The sequence below is a fragment of the Caloenas nicobarica genome, chromosome 2, assembly GCF_036013445.1.
Source record: "Caloenas nicobarica isolate bCalNic1 chromosome 2, bCalNic1.hap1, whole genome shotgun sequence".
In the NCBI taxonomy this organism is placed as follows: Eukaryota; Metazoa; Chordata; class Aves; order Columbiformes; family Columbidae; genus Caloenas; species Caloenas nicobarica.
In genome coordinates, this window is record NC_088246.1 from 123,759,560 (window position 1) to 123,783,578 (window position 24,019).

The 24,019-nt window shown below is 38.9% G+C and overlaps 1 protein-coding gene across 1 annotated transcript in view; it reads right to left on the reverse strand.

Moving 5' to 3' along the window:
- Window positions 1–2,490: 2,490 nt before the first annotated feature.
- Window positions 2,491–24,019, reverse strand: part of ATP6V1H (ATPase H+ transporting V1 subunit H) — a 50,771-nt gene continuing 29,242 nt past the window's right edge. Inside the window, exons 12-14 of the mRNA XM_065628694.1 lie at window positions 22,030–22,131; window positions 17,354–17,467; window positions 2,491–3,323 (exon numbers count right to left, since the gene is read on the reverse strand). Of these exons, the coding sequence (XP_065484766.1) occupies window positions 3,263–3,323; window positions 17,354–17,467; window positions 22,030–22,131 (277 nt within the window). The 3' untranslated portion in view covers window positions 2,491–3,262. The remainder of the gene's footprint in view (window positions 3,324–17,353; window positions 17,468–22,029; window positions 22,132–24,019) is intronic.

A 24,019-nucleotide genomic window follows, 5' to 3' on the forward strand; every position in this document is an offset into this window, starting at 1 on the left:
AATCAAGGATAATAAAATGTAGGAAATTTAATGTCTGTAAGCGGAAAAAAAAAGTAGTGATCTGGACTTTAAACAGACTTGCTGGATTAAGAGCAGTAAAATAAAAATCTTGACCCTTCCTTTAGAAACAGTATTTGACAGAATTCAAACTGGAATATATAAAGAAAACAGGTAAAATGCAACAAGACAGAAGGGCCATAAATAACCCTTTCTTACAAAAAAAATACAACTTTTTTTTCTAAAACATTTCCCTTATTCTAGGTTTGATCTATCATCTGCTTGACATCATACCATGATGCATTCAGTTAAATTGAGAAGTACTCCTAATTCTAAAAGGAACTAGAGTATAAAGAACTAGACAGCACTAAGAACTGGAATACTAAGAGGAGTAACATCAAGAAATACAACAGAAGGTACAACTTGTTCACTTTGGACTAAGTATTTCCCCGATAAAAGGACTTCACCAATTGAAGACCTCCCAGATGTGTTTCAGCATTTCACCAGTGCTCTCACACCCATAAATTTGGATAGGAAAGGACCACCTCAGTTCAAGTGTGCTACCTGAGGAAGCCAGATACAAAGAGATTCTTTGTAATGCTTTGAGATTAAAATATCCTGTGATCTCCTGGCCAAAATAAAAAAATAATCTTGGGGCGGGGGGAGAGCGCAGGGGGAACAACACAAAAAAGAACGCATTTCTAAAGGTTATTTTTCTACTTGCCATTTTATGACGAAATTACTTCATACATAATATACCTGGGCATCATGAGAGCACAAGCTCCGTTCTCAACTCCGACACAGCATGTGGTCCTAAAAAGACAACTCGCAAGTGATGTGCAGAAGCTGCCAAAGGAAAAAGCGAAAGCTTTTGGATAGAGACGAATCAACATTTCTTCTGGCCCCCTGTCACTACTGGTCTAAAACCAACATGTCACATTCACCAAAAAAAAATATTGACCCAGTATTTGAAATTGTTGACAACTTTCATTTGTTCACACGGGTGCACAAAGCCATTTTTGCGATTCTGATGAGCTATTGAAGGGAGGTTTGATGCAGTGTGGTACATCCAGGGCCCAGGCAGCCCATCTCCTCCTCAGCCTGGGCTTGTTTCTAGCAAAGTAGTTCACACTGGCCAAGACCAAGATCTGGCCTCTTCTTCATCCAGCTGCAGGCCTTCGGATCTCAAATAGCTTATGGGAATAATAAGCATGCACTAAGCATACAATTAGAGCATTTTTCTGCCTTAGTTCCAGATGCCAGTACTGTTATTCATCCTGCTTCCCCTCCATCCCTCCTGCATTGAATTGTGACAGGTTTAAATTCTTTACACAGTTGCTGCATCTTGCAAACTCAAATGTAATTCCACATGGGTTTCAGACTGAGATCAAAGTTTAAAGAAAATCCTTTCAGAAGATGCATCATGAAAAGCAAATGAAACCTCAAATGCAAAATTTAAAAGTCAGCTTATAAAGATTTCAAAGACTCAGTTACTTTCATTATAGGAAATGAAATTCTGGCACCCTCAAAGTAAAGAAGTTTGTCCTCATATTCTGATGGAACCTCCTACACTTCAGTCTGTGCCACTTGCCCTTCATCCTATCGTTGGACACCACTGAAAGGAGTCTGGTCCCATCCTCTTGACACCCAACCTTGACATATTTATAAACATTGATGAGATCCCCTCTCAGCCTTCTCTTCTCCAGGCTGAACAGACCCAGCCCTCTCAGTCTCTCATCATAAGAAAGATGCTCCAGACCCCTGATCATCTTTATAGCCCGCCACTGGACTCCCTCCAGTAATTCTTTGTCCTTCTTAAACTGGGGAGCCCAGAACTGGATGCAATACTCCAGATGTGGCCTCACCAGGGCAGAGTAAAGGGGGAGGAGAACTTCCCTCAACCTGCTGGTCACACTTTCCCTAATGCACCCAGGATACCGTTGGCCTTCTTGGCCACAAGGTCAACTCATGGTCAACCTGTTGTCAGCCAGAACTTCCAGGTCCTTCTCTGCAATGCTGCTTTCCAGCAGGTGAAGCCCCAGTCACAAACTCTCATCCCCTAAAAATCTCTCTTCATTGCAACAGTGGTCAAATTTTAGTCATACATGGTGAAAAATCCCAGTTTCCCGCCCTCCCCCTTTTTTTTTTTTTTTTTCACTTGATGATGACAAAGTACTCTAAGCTTCCTCTGAGACTTGCATCACACAGGCCTACTGATGAGATTAAGTCATGTTCTCTCATCTTTTTTTTTCCCCATTCTAAAAACAAAACACAGGAATAGTAACTGTTTAGTGTTGCAAGTGCCTGAAGTCAGGCTCCTATATATGCAACCAGATTGTTTTCAAATGCCAATCCAATTCCATCTTTGATTTATTGATGCTTACATCTTTTTTATTATCAGGAGATACAAAAACCAAAAAAAAGACTGATAGCCAAATTATTTGGCTAATATAAAGCAAATGCAACACATTTTAGAATTACACCAGACCCCTAACATTTACAAACATTTTCAGTAACAAAAACACTCCATGAAACTCCAAGTTCATCAGTTACTGCACATTTGTTATTAAAAAAAAAAACACCACCACTTGATCTCTGATCTACAGCCTTAACACTAATGTTATACAGCTTGACTAACTATCTGAAGTGCAACAATTTTCATTAGAGGAGTGTTTGTTTTCTTTTCCTCTTCTCATGTCCAGATTTTTTAATGTAGTCTGTAACAAGAGAAAAGTACTGCCCCCGCAAAACCCCCACACATTTGGTTTTATGTACAATTTTAACACTATTATGAGACTTTGTATATATTTTAGTAGTGATAATCAACATTTATCAGGCTATTGCATTTTTACAGAGCACCAAGTCAAAGCCTTATTAATTTGTCTGGAGACATACATGGATTGAGTTTCTTGGAAAGTGGCAACACTGATAACCCACTAAAAGAAGACAACAATTTTTCTGGGCTAATTATAACATGGAATGAATATCCTTTAATAACATTCTTTATTATGAGAATAAATACATAAAACAAACACAACATATTAGCCACATTTCCTCATATACATCCAGAATATAACATGAAGCTAACAGGCATAATCATCAAAACTAGTTGAACAAATAAATTTTTACTAAGCCAACAACATTGAAGGAAAGCTGGAAAGTTTATGCACTAGCAGCAGGCAAAGAACATGTGATTTCAGTGTTTCCTTGATATTCATTTAAAGACAAACATTCTGTAGTTATAAGCATGGACTGACAGAAGTGTTTAGCTCCGTGCGGTGGCCGTTTGAGGTTGTTCTGACTGCAACTGCTTTCCAAGGTATTCCCTGAAATACAACAAAAAAATTAGATTGAGAAACATTCTGGAGAGTGGGGAGCAGGATAGTAGTGGAAAGTGTGAAGTAGAGAAAAGCAAAAGCTTTAAGTTTAGAATTATTCCTTCAAATAATGTCTACTAATATTCAACAGTTGACTGGAGCTGCTGTGAGTACCTAAGCTTTAGGTATCCATCATTTATCCCTCTGAAAATAAGGTACAAACCAAACATCAACAAAACTGCCTGGAAAAAAGCCACGGGTAATACTTAGAAGTCCTGGCAACTGTTACAGAACATCCACAAAGCCCACAGACTTTGCTTGCTGAATGTACGTATTAGAACTGTGGCAAAGTATTTAAAAGTATCTCTTCCCATAACCCAGCTGAATGAGCACAAGCAGCACCAATGGACATACTGGAAACTTAACCCATAGGCTACAAAATAGACACTGACTGAAGAACTACATGTTCAAGTTGGAAAAAAGAAAATATATCCCAGCCAGGCCCACTGTATACCAACACTTTAAAGAAAGTGTTATCACCTGTATTTTGAATTGCACCAAGTCACTTACACTACACCTGTCCTCTCAACACTGGAACACCCGTCCTGCCCACACAAATTCTTAGCATTAGCCTTGAGCAACATCATCTAAATTCTATGGAAAAATACTGCACAATTCTTCTGAATGTTCCCATCTGCCACTATCTCCCATGAAAGTAGCTCAACACTTCACAGAACCACAAAGAAGCTGAAGGAGATCTTTAATATCTGCATTGTTGCTTGTTACAGAAAATAAACTTCAATAACTGTACCACTGCATCAGCTGAAGAAGACATTTCAGGACCTGTGAAATGTAGGTGTTCTTTTTCTATTGCTGATCATACACTTAGCACCACAGGTTTTTTCACTACACAGGTTTTTCAACCTATACAGGTTAAACTGTAGTTCAGAAAAACAATGTTCAGAATGAAGTCTTAAAAAACAAACAACCTCAAAAGTATGCACTATTGCTTTATCAAAAAAAAAAAATTAGATCTTATTGCACATTTCAAAACCCAGTTTTCAGCTTGTGTCCTGTTGACTATCTATTCCCTATGCATTACAATTCCCATCACAGAATGAAATTTAGCATCGCAACTATCACCAAGCAGCACTTTTCTCAGTTTTAAAGTTAAGTACCTAGAAAAGTAAAATTCCCATAATGTTAACTTCAAACTCCACTAGCAAAGAAAATAACACACAGTTTGTATGCTGAGCCATACGTTATGATTTGGCACCTTCCTTCACAGCTTTACCAAGTGTTGCTGCAGGATCACAGTCTTTTTATGCTTGGGCTGCACTCAACAGATATGACTCTTGATTACAACAGGTAGGTTACCACCCTCAAAGGAGAGACTCCTGACGGCAAATAAGGAAATGAGCCGCTCTCTTGTGGCTTTTCAGGACTCAAAATTGTACTACCAAAACAAATACATTTGGCAGCCACTCAAAAACACGGCCAGCAACTACGAAAGGGCTTTCAAACTCAAACCTCTTTCTGCTCCCTCAGTGTCTTTTCTTCTTTGTTTCATGCCTATATACATGTACTTATTCTAGTATTTCTTCTGACATCCAGCCTTGAAAGCAACTGACTCTGCATACATGGTTCTGCTCACAGCATCACAAGCCTGCAAAGTTATTTATTCTTACAGTACACATGAATCATTTTGAATGTGAAATTCTTATGCAATTACTTAGAAGTCAGAAAAAAAAAATCCATCAAGCTAACAAGCTGCAACAGAATAACTATTGCACAGCTTACACGGGTTCAGATACTTGCTCAAGGATTACTAAATCCAGCCATAGTGCAGCATATTCAGCAAAAATCTCTGAGAAAGCAGAACAGTAGCATATATTGTGGGTACTCAGTGCCTTAACAGAAATATTCAACTTTTAAGGACATACAATAGATAGCACAGTATCTTCCCTAGAAACCCTTTTATTTCAGTTGTTCATTTGCAGGTGTGAGGTTTAAGTTCGGGGACAAGGCAAAGCTCTTATCCCATTTCCTCATACAGAACGAGTAGCTGCAGTTCCTGCTCTACGTTGCCACACTGCAAACCCAGGTGAAAACCCCACACTGTCCCTACCCCATCACTTCTTTAAGCCACCACCAGGGGCTGCTGAAATGCAAAAAAAACTTGTCGCACCTGCTGGTACAAGTGCCAGTTCATTTTCTATTTGGTTATCATTTCCAACTGAGTGTCACTGGTTAACCTAGGACTAGTTCTTGTGTGGTCTGTGCCGGATGATGGGAGGGATTGGTAAGAGACTGAGAGGAGAGGTTAAGGCAGCTTCTCAACACAAAGCTTCCACGTGCAGCCTTAGGAGAGCAGGCTGAGAGGCTATTCTGCCAGGCCTCTGGTCACTTCTCCCTCTCATCTTCCACTAAAACTCAAGATACTGAGAGTAGTTTCAGTAGGTTCCTTTCTTCCTCTGTTAAAATACATACTAAAAGGACAAGAAGATCCAAGTACATTTTTTACATACTGGTATCTCATGACAGCAGAAGGTTAAGTAACACTGCAAGCCTCAATCTTCACACTTGAATTGGACACAGGTGTCCATCACTATGCTATTACAAATCAAGTGTCAAACATTTTTTTTATTTATGCTGCACTGTTATTTAGTTAAATCTTAAGAGAAAACCTGGAATTTTAGAATTACTGTTTACCCCACCAAATTAAAACTACCTTTAAGAATGCAAGCATTCAATGTATTGCACTATAAGAGCATGCATGATGAAAGGAGGATAAATCTTGTCACCAAGATAACAAATCACTTCACGAAATACTCAAAACAGCATCTGACAGATTAGAGATGCACACTACAACAGAAAGTAATGAGGTATTAAACTTGATTTTTAAAATTACAAACTATAACCCCATGAATCTGACCACTTCTCCCTATTTTAAACTTAGTTTGTTAGTCTCCTTCATAATGGCAGAAGACAACCACCTTTACCATAACAAAGGCATTGTTGCTGGTCTTTGGCAACCACATCAAGTTTCTAAGATGGTTAAACTCAGAAGTGGACGTATGCAACATACACAAGTGTGGCCCCTACATGCAGAGATTCACATGTGTCTGATTAGCTCATATTCGAGACCAAGACAATACAATCCTACTAACATTTGACATCGCTGAGCTTTGGGGTCATTCTCTCTCAATACACGATCTTACACGTAATACCATTTTTTCCTTCTCACCAGGCCAAGCAGATCTACAGGGCATCGCTCAACATGCATTCTACAAGATCTAGAAAATTCAGGGACAAAGTTGTGGAAAAAGAGCAAAATACTGTCCTAGCCAACAAATTCAGCCTCTAATTCTTTCCAGTAGAAAACTGTCTTTTATCTTGAGTAGTCATTGTATTATTGTATAGAATACTTCAAAAGCCAGCCAAGAAGTAGTAAACGTTTTCTCAATACAAATACACCAGCTCACCAGTTGTTACGTAAGGCTCATTTTTCTTTTAAATCATTTAAGGGGGTGAAGGGAAATGAAATTCCATGTACCACTAGTCCAGTAATACTGAGCATGTTTACATATAATGCTTTATTCCTTATCCACTTTCCAGAAAGGAAAGGAAAGTTATCACATGCTTAATGGTGCTCCCTCAAATCAATAAGTATCTGGAAAAGTCTGCGCTCCCTCACATAAATAGACTGACAATTAAGCACGTCATTTTGGTACACTCCGCATGCTGGGATTGTAGAGGCGAACTCCATGGAAATTTTTAAGGTACCTTGCAACAGTTCCAAGTAGCACGAACTTGGAATCAGCACTAGAAACCACGCAACAAGGAACAAAAAGGAAATTTGTCCTCCAGCGTTAATAACCACAATGTAAAGTTCATTGAGCAAAGGCCCAATTACCTTGGAAGCTCAAATTTGCAAGTTTAGCTCTTTGGAACAAAAAGTTCTACTTCGACTGTTTTCCTCACACTGGTACAGAAAGGCCTTTACAGCGGTCAGTTTTAGCCCCTTTTGACTTTCTTCTACATAAAACCATCCTTATTACAAAGCAGATCAGGCTGGTGCAGACAAGCTTGCACTTGCAGTTAATTGTATTCAAACATGAAATAATTGACCCAGTATAAACTTCAAGAGTGCAAAACATTATCTCTTTACCGCAGAAAAACATCAAAACATACAAGCATAGCACATGACTTTGTAGTTACTCTCTGAATCCTCCATTTTTCAGATCAACAAAACTTGAAACGCCCCGTTCTCTCACTTCCTTGGTCATTCAGAGGTCTGACGGTGAGGCGTAAGTCATTTCCATTTACAAATTAATATTTTCATTAATATTAGAATAACTGAGATTCCTTCCAGTCTGGCAATTTCCTCTTTTACAGGCCTAATCTTTAAACACATGTCTTCCGAGGTATCCAAAGTGCTTTTTCCAAGAAAAGGAAACATAGAGGTCAATACACAAATTTGTTGCATCTCAAATGCTTATTCCCATTTGTTGCTGCCTTCAAGTTACTCTAATTGGTTTTGTTGGCACGAGATACTCTGACATCCTCAAGCTGAGATATACTTACGTGTTGTGGTAATTGCAACAAATGCCTAAAAGTCATTTCGGAAAAGACACAAGGAACTGATCCAACATGTCAGCCACCAAATTCAGAGAGTATGGGGTGAGGAGATAATTACAAACTGGCTCTAGACCCTACCTGAAAATGTTATACTAATTTTCAGATTGAGGAAAGGATCATTGTCAACAACAATCTATGACAGATGGGAAAGCTTTAAGGCACAGACAACAGATTTCTACACGCCACGCACTAAAAGGAACAAGCTTTGCAGTTTAAGTAGCAATACTTTTGGTGTTCTACTCCAAATTCCAGTGCAGTTAGATCTACCTGTCCTTTAAAGAAAAGTGAAAATTATTCTTTTTAGCAGGCAAGGGAAGAAAAGTAGATGAAGCATAGAAGAAAGGAATGGGGAACTTTTCGTATTCTCTCTTTTCTAACAATATTTATTTTAAATCTTGCTTCCAATTACTAAAGAACCAGGTTATCCAACAATTGACAGTCTGTAATTTCTACCTTGTTTTAGCAGACTGGGGTTGCTAAGAGGCAGAGCACTTTCCTTTGACAGAGAATATAAAAATAATTATTCTATTTTTCTCTATCTAAATATAAACCTAGAGTTCCCTGCTTTTGAAAGTGAAATTGGAAAGCTAATTAAGAAGTTCTTCCCCTTATGAAAGACTACAGAAGTGTAATAAAGTTACAATAAAAGGTCAGCCACATGACTCAAGCCACTCAAAAGACATTGCCAACATACACTGTTGGAGACAAACCATGAAGATATGAAAAATAGTTAAATGGACAAATTCACAGGACAGGCAGCAGATGGAATAGTTTGAAAGAACAATTTTGCCACCTTTATGTTGCATTTCTACTATGGATCTAATAACCTGGATTTGTTGAGAGAGTCAGTCATTTATCATGGCTTCACAAATAGGCATTCAAATTTCACAACCGATGTCTTCTAAGCAGGCTAAACGGTCCAGTGAAAGCACTGTTCTTGTAAGTGTAACACTGCTTCCAACTCCACAGATTGGACAATTCCTGGAACCTTCTAAGGAGCAGACATGAAGCGGCAACATCAGGACAAGGCTGCAACCATCACTCAAGTCCCCACCTATTCCAGTGGGGGACAAAGCTGGCATGGTCACCCTTGAACTCACGTACAGCCACGTACACCTGCCTTTCTCACGGCACTCACCCAGGCATTCTGGCAAGACAGTGGTTTTTGTTCATTTAACCTTCAAGTTAATTGTTTTCTGCTAATAAGCTCCCTTGAACCTGGTTACTGCAGTGTCACATTAGCACTAGTGATGGCCAGAAAGGCACGCAGGGCTGGTGATAGGCCACCATGGGTGGCTTGCAACAGAGCCACAAAAGCCAGTAAGGAAAATAAACAAAGAAACCAGCTCCAAGTTTGATTTCTGAGCCTATGTTAATATTTGGCTCCTGAAACATAATATTAACACATCATACTGCTGGATCAGAAATTATATATTTGACACAGTCTCCCACAGCATCCTCGCTGCTAAACTGAGGAAGTGTGGACTGGACGATCGGGTAGTGAGGTGGACTGCAAACTGGCTGCAGGAAAGAAGCCAGAGAGTTGTGGTCAATGGGGCAGAGTCTGGTTGGAGGCCTGTATCTAGTGGAGTGCCTCAAGGGTCAGTACTGGGACCAGTATTCTTCAATATATTCATCAATGACTTGGATGAGGGAATAGAGTGCACTGTCAGCAAGTTTGCTGATGACACCAAACTGGGAGAGGAGTGGCTGACACGCCAGAGGGCTGTGCTGCCATCCAGCGAGATCTGGACAGGCTGGAGAGTTGGACGGGGAAAAATTTAATGAAATATAACAAGGGAAAGTGTAGAGTCTTGCATCTGGGCAGGAACAACCCCAGGTTCCAGTATAGGCTGGGGAATGACCTATTAGAGAGCAGTGTAGGGGAAAGGGACCTGGGGGTCCTGGTGGACAGCAGGATGACCATGAGCCAGCACTGTGCCCTTGTGGCCAAGAAGGCCAATGGCATCCTGGGGTGTATTAGAAGGGGGGTGGTTAGTAGGTCGAGAGAGGTTCTCCTTCCCCTCTACTCTGCCCTGGTGAGACCGCATTTGGAATATTGTGTCCAGTTCTGGGCCCCTCAGTTCAAGAAGGACAGGGAACTGCTGGAGAGAGTCCAGCGCAGAGCCACGAAGATGATTAAGGGAGTGGAGCATCTCCCTTATGAGGAAAGGCTGAGAGAGCTGGGTCTCTTTAGCTTGGAGAAGAGGAGACTGAGGGGTGACCTCATCGATGTTTATAAATATATAAAGGATGAGTCTCACGAGGATGGAGCCAGGCTCTTCTCAGTGACAACCAATGATAGGACAGGGGGCAATGGGTTCAAGCTGGAACACAGGAGGTTCCACTTAAATTTGAGAAGAAAGTGCTTCTCTGTGAGGGTGACGGAACACTGGAACAGGCTGCCCAGGGAGGTTGTGGAGTCTCCTTCTCTGGAGACATTCAAACCCCGCCTGGACGCCTTCCTGTGTAACCTCATCACACAGAATCACAGAATGTTAGGGATTAGAAGGGGCCTCGAAAGATCATCTAGTCCAATCTCCTTGCCGGAGCAGGAACACCCCACCTTTCGAGGTCCCTTCCAATCCCTAGTGTTCTGTGATACCACTGCATATTTGTATATATTATGTACACAATAGTGTATATATATTCTTATCTATATATATAAAATATTATATTTTTCTTTCTACATTACATGCACTGCTCTTTACAGAAGTAAAGAGAAATAGCACAGCTATGAAAGTAGTAAACTAAAAAACAAAGAGACATCTTCCTAGAGAGCTGGGCTAGGAGGACTGACCAAGCTGGAGTGCTACCACACAGTTCTCTTCGGTCACTTGTTTTCTTCCTTGACTCAGCAGATTTATGCATTACCAAGTATTTCAAGAAAAAGAAATGTGTTAAAGATTATAAAGTAATTGTCTATGGTACCAATGCAGACCATAAACAGTGCTGAAGCAGAAACAACAAAAAGAACAAATGTACACAGACTCAGAGCTATTATGACTGAACAGTTTCGGCCTCTGCCACATCGAAGTGTGGTTTAATAAATCATCTTATATTCAGTGGAACCATGGTGATTTTTCACCATGTATTTCTTTGATGTATGCACATGGCCTTGGATCTCAGAGGAGATATTGCAGAAATCTCTGTAACCCTCAATATTTAGTGTAAGATTCTACTCAATGCAAACAGGTAGAACAAAAGCAAACTCAAGATGAACAGCACCTATGACATTTTTTACCTTAACTATTCACAGTAAAGAAACATTCAACATTCTGATGTGCACACTAAAACTGAACAGACTGAATGGTTGAGTATTTGTTTTATTTTCAAATTGAGCCCGTCTTCAGCTGAATGCAATAATATTAATAGACAATCTACAAATTATCACCTGACTACTGAATCAGAGCATGGTTTGTAGCCCTCCTTACAATGTGAAAAACAAAATTAATGTGTGGCTTCATACTGAGACACTGCAAAAACCTCCCTTTCACTCATTTTCCTTTCAGAAAAGTTTTGTCCATTTTTCGGAAGAATAATTCTAGAGTTCCAGTTCACAACTTTACATATAAGCCATACAGAAACAGCAGATCAACGATCTCCTATTACAAGGCTATTACTCAAACATTATTAGATTTTGAAAGAATAATCTATGAAATTCAATTCAATATATGCCTTTCTCTAGTTACAAGTCATTTTTCACTTATAAGATATGCTATGAGCTAACACAGACAGCCGCTCTGTGAAACAAAAAGCAACAACTTGACTAAACCATGCAACTTGGTTTGAAAGTTGGTTTATACTTAATCAGAAGATTTAGTTGCCACAATGAACAGTAAACAAAATGCCTTCAACACTTAAGAGCTTTAAGCTTGCACAGAATATTTCAGAATGACTGACACAAAATGTTTAACTGAATTTTCCTACCCAGAAGTAAAATCTTTGAAGTAACACTAATTAGAAATGAAACTACCAAAGTTACTTCTTCGGTGACGTACTTTTTCATCGTAGCACACAAAAATGAAAAATTTATTTTAAAAAAGAAAATGCCAATTGAGCAGGATATTCAATATTTGCATAATATTGTTCCACATTAACAGAAGCTCTAGAATCAGTCAAATGTGTTTTAAAAACAGTACAGATGTGACCACAGAAAACATGATCACAGTGCAAAATCCCAGAGAGCATATACGCAATACAAACCATAGTCCCTACCTGCATGGAACGAAGCTTTACAAGAGTAGATAAATTTATGTTCAAATGGAAAGATGAAGCACTTATACTAGATATCAAGTGTGCCTATAACTAATTGGATTTTTGCCTGTCTTATTCTAGCTATGACCTGTCCTCTAAAAAAAAGAAAAGTATTGATTTTTATCAAGGACACAATCTCTCTTCTCAAACTTTTCAGTTAGTTAACTTCTGTTAACTACTAAAAAGGAATTGTATTGAGGATGAAGGCTAAGAAATAGGATAAATAAATACAGCGGATGCATTATCATGTAGGCATTGATTCCTAGATTGAAGCATCACGTGCCTGAGTGTTGGAATGGGGGAGAAAAAAAAATTAAAAAAAAAAAAAAGGTGGGGGGAAGGAGGCAAACTTCATGGCTGCCAACTAAATATCATTACACCTTGCACTTCCCGCTTCCGAAAGCAAGAATGGTACAGGCACTATCTTAGGAGATATATATCTTTGGAAAACAAACTTTATACCAAAGAAGAATAAAGACAAATGCTGAATATTTCATGCTAAGGCTATAAGAACAACAGCTTCTACATATAGCGTATTGCAAATCCTAGGCAGTTTGATTTTTTTAATATCTCTCTGCAAATTAGTCATTTTAAAAGACTGAAAGCAAGTAATTTTGTCTGGAATGTGCACTCTGAAAATCATGCAGGAGTCTGTTGCATATTCAAAGCTTATCTGAATTTCTTGCTTCATTCAGTGTGCCATTTATTAATTTCACTTCCAATACCATCCTTGATCATGCAGCAACGATGCATCCCAACTCCCATTGTTTAGAATCCTCCAACCTACTCTCCATGTCAACATTAATTCATTGAATAGCAGTTTATTCTAAAAGCCTGCCTGTTTAAAGGAGGTTTAGAGCTCAGGGCCTGCACAGGTGAGAGGACCCTGGGGAGATGAGGCATCACATCTGAACCCAGAGGCAAGAGATGCAATCCCTCACTAACAGCACCGTACTGCTAAGGTGTACACAGAGAGGTGGGACAACACAGACCAGGAGTTTCATCAAAGGGAGCAAATGCCAACAAATGCTATGAGTTCTGCCATTACCCTGACTCAGCCAGAGGAAAAGAGTCTGCAGTCAGATCCACCATGGTTTCAGTAGCACCTGTATGAATACTGAAGAACTTCTGATCTATAGAGGTTAAACCACTGCATTTTACTTTACATTTGTATGAACAAAGAGTACATGTGATCCATCTCTGCACATCTCAGCTGGACTGGATGTTGTAACAACATCCATCTCTTATTTCTGACCTCTGGTGCCCAACTCCCAACAGCACTGTTGCTGTCGGAGCAAGAAAAAAAGTAATAAATTGCACTTACTACACGAATCATGAGCAAACTTCCCTGGGCCTAACCCAGCTAGAAGACTAGCAACTGGTGGAAATAAATGCACTACGTTCTAGATGACCAGTAAGGTCATAAATTACGCATTAAATACAGAACATCTAGAATACACCTAGCTCTTTCACCTCGCTCTTATTTTAAGAAGGCTAGAATGAAGCCAGGAGACCATAGGTTCACAAATCTTAGAGACAGAAGATTATCCTCACTGCTCAAATTTGGGTATTGAAGTGGCTCTGCACTGACGTGAAAAATAATCTGCTTCTCTGTTGTTTACGGAAGGAACTTGGGCTTTTAACTGTAGGTGCTTTGAGTCACAATGTGCCATCCCTGAAGTAAATAAAATGCTGTGCTGTGAAGCACATGAAAGGCACATCCTTCATCTGTACAGATTAACATGTTGTGTTTCTTTAAAGTGACATATGTAGGTGCTGTCAGTTTAGAACTTATTATTTGATTCTTTTGATGTCTACATCATTAAAAACATTGCTCTGACCAGCACTAGGCTGCCAAAATCAGTTTTTAATACTAAAATGGTCAAGTTGGGTATTGCCTCTGAATACCAGCAAAGGCAAGGAATAAGGAGATGATGTTTCTCATACATACTTACAGCACAAACTGAACAGAATACACAAAGAAAATCCACACCATCATTGTCATACCAAACTCCCTCATCTGCCAGTAACAGGTTTTTATCATCAGCATGGGGTGCCACGACTAACACAATTAGTTCAATTGAGATTAAGATACTGGATAATTACCGTTTGAAGACATTAAGTGATGCTAATAAGATACCTCCGCTCCCTGCTTCATCAAGTGCATGATCATTTAACAAGCAAATTTAACTGGAATATTTCACCTCAACTTACCTCATCTGAAAAGCTGACAGCAGTTACTGCTTTTGCCAACTCAGTTTCACCATTAAACATAATGCTTGACAGTCCGATTTCCTCCCATTTACCCCCGATTTAAAAACCCCTAAGGAAAAGCCTGTTGAGTAGCCTGCAATGAACTATTCAAATTACTTAGGAGTTAATTGTCTTCAAGTTCAGTTATTAGCAGACTAATGATAGAGCTGCATTTCAAGCAGAATGCCACTTCAGCTGCCCCACGACACTTCCTCACTTTAAGTACCACAAGTTTTCCTTACTCTGCTGCTTCAGGCACTTGCACAGAGCCTCCGCCTGGCAGAACAAACTCTTCTTTTCTCATCCTTCTCTCCATCAGCCTCCAGATGTGGGAAGAGCCTGGCTACCTCTGTCATGCATGTCACAGATAGTAATGCAGAGTTATTCCATGCCAATTAAATTCAAGGAAAAAAAATTGTTTTGAGTGAAATAACGGGAATTCCAAAACACATGGAACCAAGGGGAAAAATGATTGTTGTTTCCCCAGCTCTGAAGAGCGAGGTAAGCAAAACCCTGAAGTTGCTGAGTAATCCATCTTATGAGAAAGCAAAGCTAAATAAGCAGGTGCTTGATCTGCACTGTGCAGCAGCCAGGGGACTCTGCTTTCTCTTCTCCCCACACAAACTATGAAACAGAAGAGTTCCTGAAATCAAAAGCCAGATCTATACAAAGAGAGATCCAGCTTCCCACATATGACACAAACCATGTGTCATTTCATTATCTCAAGCTACCCGATATCCATTCCAGGGGGAAACTCCACTTTGGCAAACACAAGCCAAGGACAATGTGTCCCAGAAACTTGTTCCAATAAGAATTAAACAAGAGTATATTCTCTATAGAAATGACAATATGAATCTGAAGATGGCACTAACTTAAACAGATCCCTTTTATTGACACCTCTGAAGAACTGGAACCAGATGTAACTGCAATCTCTCTCAATCTCAAGTCTAAAGGTTCACAAACCATGAAAAGTAGGCACAGAAATGTTCATGCCATTAAAAAAAAACCAAGACAAATCTAGATGACCTGGTGTGATGTTTTTAAAAATAGAATTCTTAAGATGAATACGAGAAAAAGACAAGTTAGGCATCCAGGAGAACTTTTACTACCCATGAGGTTTGCACTGGAGAAAGACCAGAGTTTTATATTTTTATTACTAAATTTTCAAGACATCAGAACACATACAAAATAAGGATGCATCCCCTACTTGCAGAAGGGAAATTCAGTAGCTAATCCTTCCACACTCTGATCTCTATTTAGCTGGTTTATAAAACTCAGAATGCTTCAAATACATCAGAACAGCATAGTGAGAAAAAAAAGCATATCACCAAACTGAAAAGCAGAGTGGAGCACAATATACAATACTGCCCCAAAATTAGGTTTTACATAACCACACATTTAGTCTCCATCTCCATACACTCAGAAATTCCACATTATTTACCAAAGTCCTCCTCAGAGGTGGAGAATGGTAAATCTGGATTTGTCCTAGAAGGTTATTTAAATGTGTAAGTTTTTCCTCTGCTATAGATGGTTCCCACAGCACAAGAGAGGGAGGAAGCAGCATAAAAATAGTATTATAACATGCACAAAAGTTAAAACCCATATTCTTCAGAAGAAAAGGGGGAAAACTAGTTTTGTTTTACAGAAGATACACTGCAGGGAGGGGGGACAACAGCCTGTCTTCTACTTAAAGAACATGGAAGAATGTACTTGATAGACCCTTGCTCCTCTACGACTTTCACACTGTTAGAATCATCACTGCTCAACCTTTTTAAAAGATCACGTTCTGTCAGACATAAAAAAAATAACAAGTTTGATGTACTGCCAAGCACCAAGCTTTTCAGACATAAAGGGTTGTTTTAAGTTCAAAATGAAATTAGTTGTTTGTATCTCAACATCTATGTTCCAATGTACTCAGATGTACTGTTGCATTTTATCTTCAAGGCAATGCCAAATTGGAAATATGAACTCATAATTAATAATCAGATTAAGAACTCCTAATTAGTATTTTTAACTCTCCCTGTTTTATGCTTAGCATACCTAATTAGTTTGGCAAGTTATACAAAGTTGTTACATGAACACTGAAGTTTTTCAGAACTTCAGCCCTTCAGTGTTTCACTGTAAAAGTTCTGTGCTCTGCAGGAAAGGCAGCATCATCCGCCAGCAAGTTCTGTGGCAGAACATGCCGGGACTTCAGGATTTTTGGAGCTTTTTTAGAGGAATAGTTAGAGAACTAGTTAAGAAACACCAAAAAAACCCCCCTCATTTCAAATGCTAATCTCGGCAACTGATGAAAGAGATACTAGCGAGTGACTTTCAACTTCATCTAATCAACCAGCCCACAAGCTTCTGCTGCTCCAGGAGCTGAAGAAAAATTGTACTTAGACCCTTTAAAAGGGCAACAGAAAAATAACAGTGTAGAGTGGGGGAAAGTACTAGAGCAAAGAACAACAGTGAAAAGAATGGTCAGGCATGCAATTTGCAAAGCATCGGCCAATTAAGCACTTGAAACAGCAACTCCTACAACTAGATCAAGCTGCTGATTCTTTCAGCTGAGATAAAGTAAACTTGCTAAAATACCTACACACATCCTCAACATTTTGAAGACTTTAGCATAAATAACTTCAAAGATATCGTTTGAGTGAATTACTTGTGTGACATTCAGTCATGTAAGGTGAAGCTACTCAATTCAACTGCAACGAAAATATACAAAAAAAAACCTAGCCAAGATCTTACACATCAGCATCATATTGCTCTGTCATTTAACAGCTGCAGTCTTACCACATAAAAATGTTATTCACCCCTTAAAGAAATCTACTGTCTTGAATCCTCTCTCCACAGCCCAATATTTCTTACTATTAGTAATATGTTAAATAATCTTCACATACCAGTTGTGAACCATCAGCTTCTGCACAGCCAGCAGCGCATTATAACGAACTTGTTGGTCTTCATGATGCATGTGGTTCATTACCAGCTGTTTACCACCAAGTTGTTCAATCACTCTGAAAGAGAGGAGGGGAGCAGTTTTTTTGACATGACTTCAGCTTCTGGGTAGCTGTCCTATCCATCCACTTCATGTTCAAGGCATTAAGAGGTTAAGACACATAATATTCATTTCATTAGAAGTATTTCTTTCCTTACATATAAATCTTATTTAATATGTTGCATACGCAGATCTCTCGTACTACCGATTTTCTTTTTTTTTTTTTAATAATTCACAACATCAGAAAGTTTTTGTACTGGACTCCTCTGTTTGTTACCCACTACTTCAATAAATTTTGAAATAAACAACAATCAAGGAAGGAGCACATTTCAGAGAACATTACTTACTTTACTCAGCTTGCTAAAGAACTCAATATTGGCTTGAGATGGTTGGCAGGGTGCAGAGCTATCGATTATTATTTAGGAGGAGGTAGTGCCCTCCCCTCCATAAACTGATGATAAGTCATTCAATTTCTTTGCAAGAACAAAGCCCCAGTACAGTCCAGCATTGCCTAATCCAGAAAAAAATGCTTGTAATCACACTAACACCTATTAAACCAGCCACCTGGTACTCATCATAGAGCTTTTTGCCATTCAAACGGTACTAGAGCCACAACTAATCTTGTACAAGATGCAGAACTGGCTGCTAAGTTACCATTTCCAGAAAAATGATGTTTTGAGCTGCATCTTTCATTACTAACTTCACCACAGTAGTCAGACATAGTTTTTTAATAGCTATACCAAATCCCACATGAAATACTGATGAAACCTTGTATCGCATGCCACAAATATATCATTTCTTTAAAAAACTGGAACGCAACACACTTAGAACCTGAAAAAGCATCACCATCCAGATGACTCTCTACATGCAACACTTTAGTCTGTCATAACAAAGAAAGTTTGGAGACAGTTTGCAAGGAATATATAAACTGATCGCTCACTGACTTGCATACGGCTTTTTACATCAGTTCTCTCACAGGTCACTAAGTAGTTAAGACATCCTGTGAAGAGGATATCATTTGCATTATTATGCTTAACCCAAAGCTCTCCTGCCATTCTAAGCTTGCATTAGCTGTCCGCTTTTATTACTGTTCTTTTCATGGCCAAATTAATGCATTACTGCTACACAACGCATGATTTTGTACACTGCAGAACAGTATAAAGACATAGAGCGGAGACGAAAAAGAATTTCTCATTTCATTTTATAAATCAGACAAAACCATCCTGGAGACTACAGGGGATACTATTTCCCAACACTATTAAAACATTTAAGGATGTTTCATACAAAAGGAATGCATTCAGAAAAGTTCAATTGTTTTAAGCTGGAAAATCCTTGCCAAGAATTCAAGTTATTAATAATGTAACAGATTCAAAAGAACCTTTATGCCTGCCTTAGGCTGCCTCACATTTTTAATCATGAGTTAAATATAAATCCAGTGCACACAAAGACAAGACTATGAAATGCAAACAATTTTTTCCTCATTACAGGACTGACTTAAAACACTGAATTTTCAGGAACTCGAAAGAGGTAAAAAAAAAAGGCATTAAACTCCAAAGCTCCCTTACATTAGGAGCACACAAGAATCAAAATGAGAAGTTAAAATCCTATCATCACGAATGGAAATGGAATGTTTCAGATGACAGCACGTCACTGAAGTGATGTCTGAGAATACAAAGACTCAACGAACAACATTACCATTCCTGCATAACAGTGCCCACAGGTACAAATCACTTCCAGCCATGTGTTTCAGACCAAAAGGTAAGAAACTGTGAGGAAGGTTCACCGCAAATTCCATTCCTTCAAGTTCCAAACCTGCTCAAAACACTATTTTTAGTCCTGTTTTCCCTCTCCTCAACTTTTGCTTACTTTACAGCAGTAATAGAGCCCAGTGGGCTAGTTACAATATGTGCACATCTTCTGCAGGGACTGTTCCTTATAACAGTACACTAAGCCAAGATAGTGGCAATTCAAATTTCTGGATGCTGAAAAGCCGGATGTTAACATGACACATTTAAAGGGAGAAAGAGGAAACAAAATGAAGACAAACAAGAGCAGTTTAGACTGCTATAGCAGAAAATATTCATATAAAATCGACACTACATATCTGAAGCAGACCAAGGTGAAAAAGGGACTGCAATTAAACTGTTTCTGAATCATGAGCTAAGGAAGAGAATAGTTCTAGGTGTCAATCTCTCGCACATGCATAATGAAACACATGTTCCTGGCATTCAGGTGATTGAAAGTGTTGATGTTACATAGCAGTAACCCTTGGACCACATGGGAGCTGTGCTGGAGGCTGATGTTTGGTCTGCATTTATTTTCAGTGACTTTATTTCTGCTGTTATATGGCCAGAAAATACATGTTGGTGAGCCTCATTAGAAGCCCACAGTGCTATTGCCTTAATAATTTGGTCCAAAATGTGCAATTTTAAAGGTAAGTTAGAATCAGTTAAGCTGACAATACTAGAGAACAGCCAAACAAAAATGTATTATTTAGTTTAACAAACATCTTTGGTCAGACAAAGGGAAAGATTAGCCAGAACTGTAACCCTAGGCCTCTGCTTTGAACAGCAGGTAAGCTCAAGAAGTTTTAGGTTGTGCAGTCTTTGAAGGCTGAAGGACAATCCCACCAAGAGCTGAGGATAAACACTTAAACAAAAACATTTAAGACATTTGAATTCTCTTATTCCTCTAAACCAACAAAAGGCATCCGTTCTCAAAGTGAGCCATACAATGAGAGCGTGAAATGCCAACCAGGCGTGGGAGCAGTAAACAGCTATATATAAAAAAACAACCTGGTAAGAAATGGACTATTAACGGGGGGACTGAGACACGGTCCTTAGCTATTTCAAGCTTTTAGTCCTTAAATTGTCCAAGTCATACTAAGAATACCCTGGTTTACAAAGGAAATTCTTTAAAAGAAAGAGATTGCAGCCTTTTAGTTTGTCCATCAGAACAAAAAGCTAAACACACCAAGTCCATAAGCAGAAAGCGGCTAAAGTATTAGAATTTGACATAAGAATGTGGGTTAGAATATTATCCAGGACACTCGTTACTTGCTGATGACCACTCCTTCTGAAGGCTAGCGCATTTCTGAATAGGTTTAACAGCCTGAGAGCTGAGCAGAGTTGTGGTCCCACCAGCAGTACCTTTTCCCAGTTCCAGAGAGAGATACAGGTCCTGTTTATCCACTCATCCAGCTTCAGAGCTTTGGTCCAGCAACTGCATGGCCATACCAGCCCAAGCATATGCCACACTTGAGCAGACGTGTGCAAGCTGTTTAAAGATTATGGCAAATGCCTAACAAAATAATTTCAGACAAGGGGTAGCTCAAAGCAGGAGCAACCAGTGTGAAACCCTTCAGTTTTGGCGCTTGCAGGCAGCAGAATGAATTGCCATTTCAGAGGATATCTTGCCTCCCCTCCAAATACCAGTTGTCATAAATCTCTTTCGGAAGACACAGGAGCTAGTCAGCAAACACACAGCATTGCTCAGTACAAGCAGTACACACAGAACACCTCTGACCTTTATCTTAGTGGGCCTGGAAAACAGTTCGTTTGTTCCAATAATCCAAAAATATATTCAGTTCAAGTTGCTTACAAGACTACAAGGGCTGTGATTCTTTCTAAAGTGAACACATTTTTCTAGCATATATATGGCATGAAGTTTTAGTCTGTTGTTTATGATTCTACTACCGTCAAGACAGTAGCCTGCACAAGAAGTGTTCACAAAGTTCCCAACAAGCCTAGAGGACCATTCTCATCTTCACCATTAAAGCCTATGCAGAAACCAGAAACAGACCACTGCTTTGTTACCAAAATTAAGTCACATGTCCCTATGGGTGACTAATGAGCACGATTCCTGCAAAAACCAAAGGCCCCTTTGTGCTCCAGTGGTCTCTTTACCTCAGAGATGCAATTATTCAAACAAACATCTTTGCTCTTAGGTTTTTAAAACAAAATAAAGCAAGAAAATATAGCAATGTCTGTCTGTATATTTTGACAGGAACTCAGGTTTACAATAACATTAACATTTTCACCAAAATGTCTATTCGTGTAGCTAAAAGAAAACATGCTAAAATAGAAGATTGATAACTGAATCTGTGTTAACATCACTGAAACTACTATAGCAGTTGTTTGTAAGAAAGACCTTGCGTCAGTAGTCTTTAGTGACAACAGACTTAAACATTGCCGAAATAGGCCATCCCTACTGTAAGTCAAATAATTATAGTCCAATAGTTATAACAGAGGATGAAAACAATATGATGATTAAATTCTTGGTAGCTCTCCTAGTCTCATCTGGTGCATGTCTTCTGCTTTAGTCTAAACAACTTATTCAAGACTTCTTTAGACAGAGGTTCCCTTCACTGTTAAGAGATACTGAAATATATTCAGTCAAAAACAGAGTTTGTATTTTTTCATCTGATCTGGGTTTGTTTTTTCATCTTCGCAGTGAACTAAACTTTAGCATAACTTGCAACCCCTATGTAGCATATTCTAATACAAATAAGCAAAAAGGCCACAGGCAAAGTATACACTCTAGCTAGTCTCTTGAATAACAGCATACTGGCATTTTTCTCACCGTTTCCCACGGGGATAGTGTCGTACATATTCTCCCACATCATGAGCAGCTACAGCAAGCACTTGAGGGTCATCGGAAACCTCCAGAAGTTTTGTCAGGATTCTAGAAAAGGATTTGGAAAAAAAAAAAAAAAAAACAAACACAGGTTTAGGCCATGGGTTTTTTTGTTTGTTTGGGGTTTTCTTTGTTGGCTTTTTGGTTCATTGGTTTGTTTTTAAATCAGATAACTTGAAACAACAAAGCCTGCAAGTATAAAAATGCTTTACAAGCCACATAAATAGGAAAGCTAGAATACAACTTTTTCCAAACATGCAGTTGCACTTAAAACAATGGAGATTCTGCCCTAATTATTAAAAGCAATCACTACAATGAGTTTAGTGAGCTGCATCTACAAATACCTATGTTTTCAAAATGTCTTTTTTTTTTAAAACACATTGGCTTCAAGACCAACAAATTTGTGATCAAGATAAGCAGTACTAACCAAACATATAAATATTTATAGACTGGGACCGGGGTGGGACACAAACACAAAGGCTACACAAGGCCAACAGATGCTTTTGTTATAAAACAGACCCCGGCCATGCTTGGATGCTGTTCCCAGCTCCTGCGCTCAGGATCCTGGACTATAGATGCAGAAAGCAATAAGGCCACATTGCCTGTGACACAGCAAGGGGCTGTGACAAGTCTGCTGTCTACCAGCTGTTCCTCCCCTCACCTTCCAGCAGTAACCTTGCTCAAGGTGAGACAAAAGGGGCAGAATTTTATGCAGAACACTGTTATATGGGGTCATTTAAAAATTAAAAAGGCACCCTAGCCATTGAGAACAAAGCAGAACATCAAGTTCTTTGGTCTGTGCAATTGTGAAGTTCTCTCAGTTCAAGACTGTCAACTTAATCTGAAAAATATCACTCGTTTACTCAACTGGTGTGGTCTAAAAAGCAGTTCTGCCCTAATTCAAAAACTGGGATGATGAAAGCTATACCTTGTCATTGGCTCTACTTTCATATATTAGTTATTTTGTTAGCATGAACAAAAATAGAGGGCTGTAAGAATAAGAAAACAGTTTCTCAACTCTTAATATTGTCTGCATTTTTGAATTTAGTTAAATCAGTGTTAGTGGAAAGCAGCTACCAGTAACACTGTTGTCTAGCTAGCAATGAAGCAGGGGGTAGGAAAAGACAGATATGAAGGTTAGGCACTAATAATCGGTTTAAAAGGTTAAACATACAGATCATTGAAAAATTAGATTCATTTGTACTTAGTGAGATGACAAATGTGCTCTAATCACGGAAAGTTAGGAATGAGTTGAAATAGGTAGGTTAAAAATCCATCCAGAATTAAAAAAATAACATTCTGGTAAAATTAAATTACCACAGCCATTGCCTCCCTTGAGGCCAGAAAGATGAAGCAGTTCTCATTTCAAAAGAACTCATACTAGGGACAAGAAGTAGGCACAGAAACTTGAACCATAACTCTTATCAGAAGACACTGAAGATCCATATAATATTGTTGAATGAGATAAGTCCAGCATCACTTGCTTAAAAAGTCAATAATGGTAGAAGGCAGTGGAAACAAAAAGCAAATTCAACAGTAAGCTTAAGTATATTACAGTTAGAAAACAAGTAAGCTGGCAGAAAAAGGAAAATAAAATTATGTAGCTTGTTGTTTGTGGGCATTTTTTTTGGTGGTTGTTGTTGTTTTGGTTTATTGTTTTAAAGTAACTTTTGTAGATCAGTGTCTTTGTGGCAGCACAAGCACAATAAATTTACCTAATGGTCCCAAAACCAGGAGAAATTAATACAGCAAGACATTGTAAATGCTACAGGAAATACTAAGCCTCAACATCAACTTCATGTTGCACGTGGCAGCACCTAAAATTAAGTGTATAATGTTCCATACTTCGCTATATGCCTTCAGGGAAAAATTTATCAGACTGGTTTTGATGAGGTTTCAGGGCAGACTGAAATGCACATAAAGCTCAGGCTCGGGT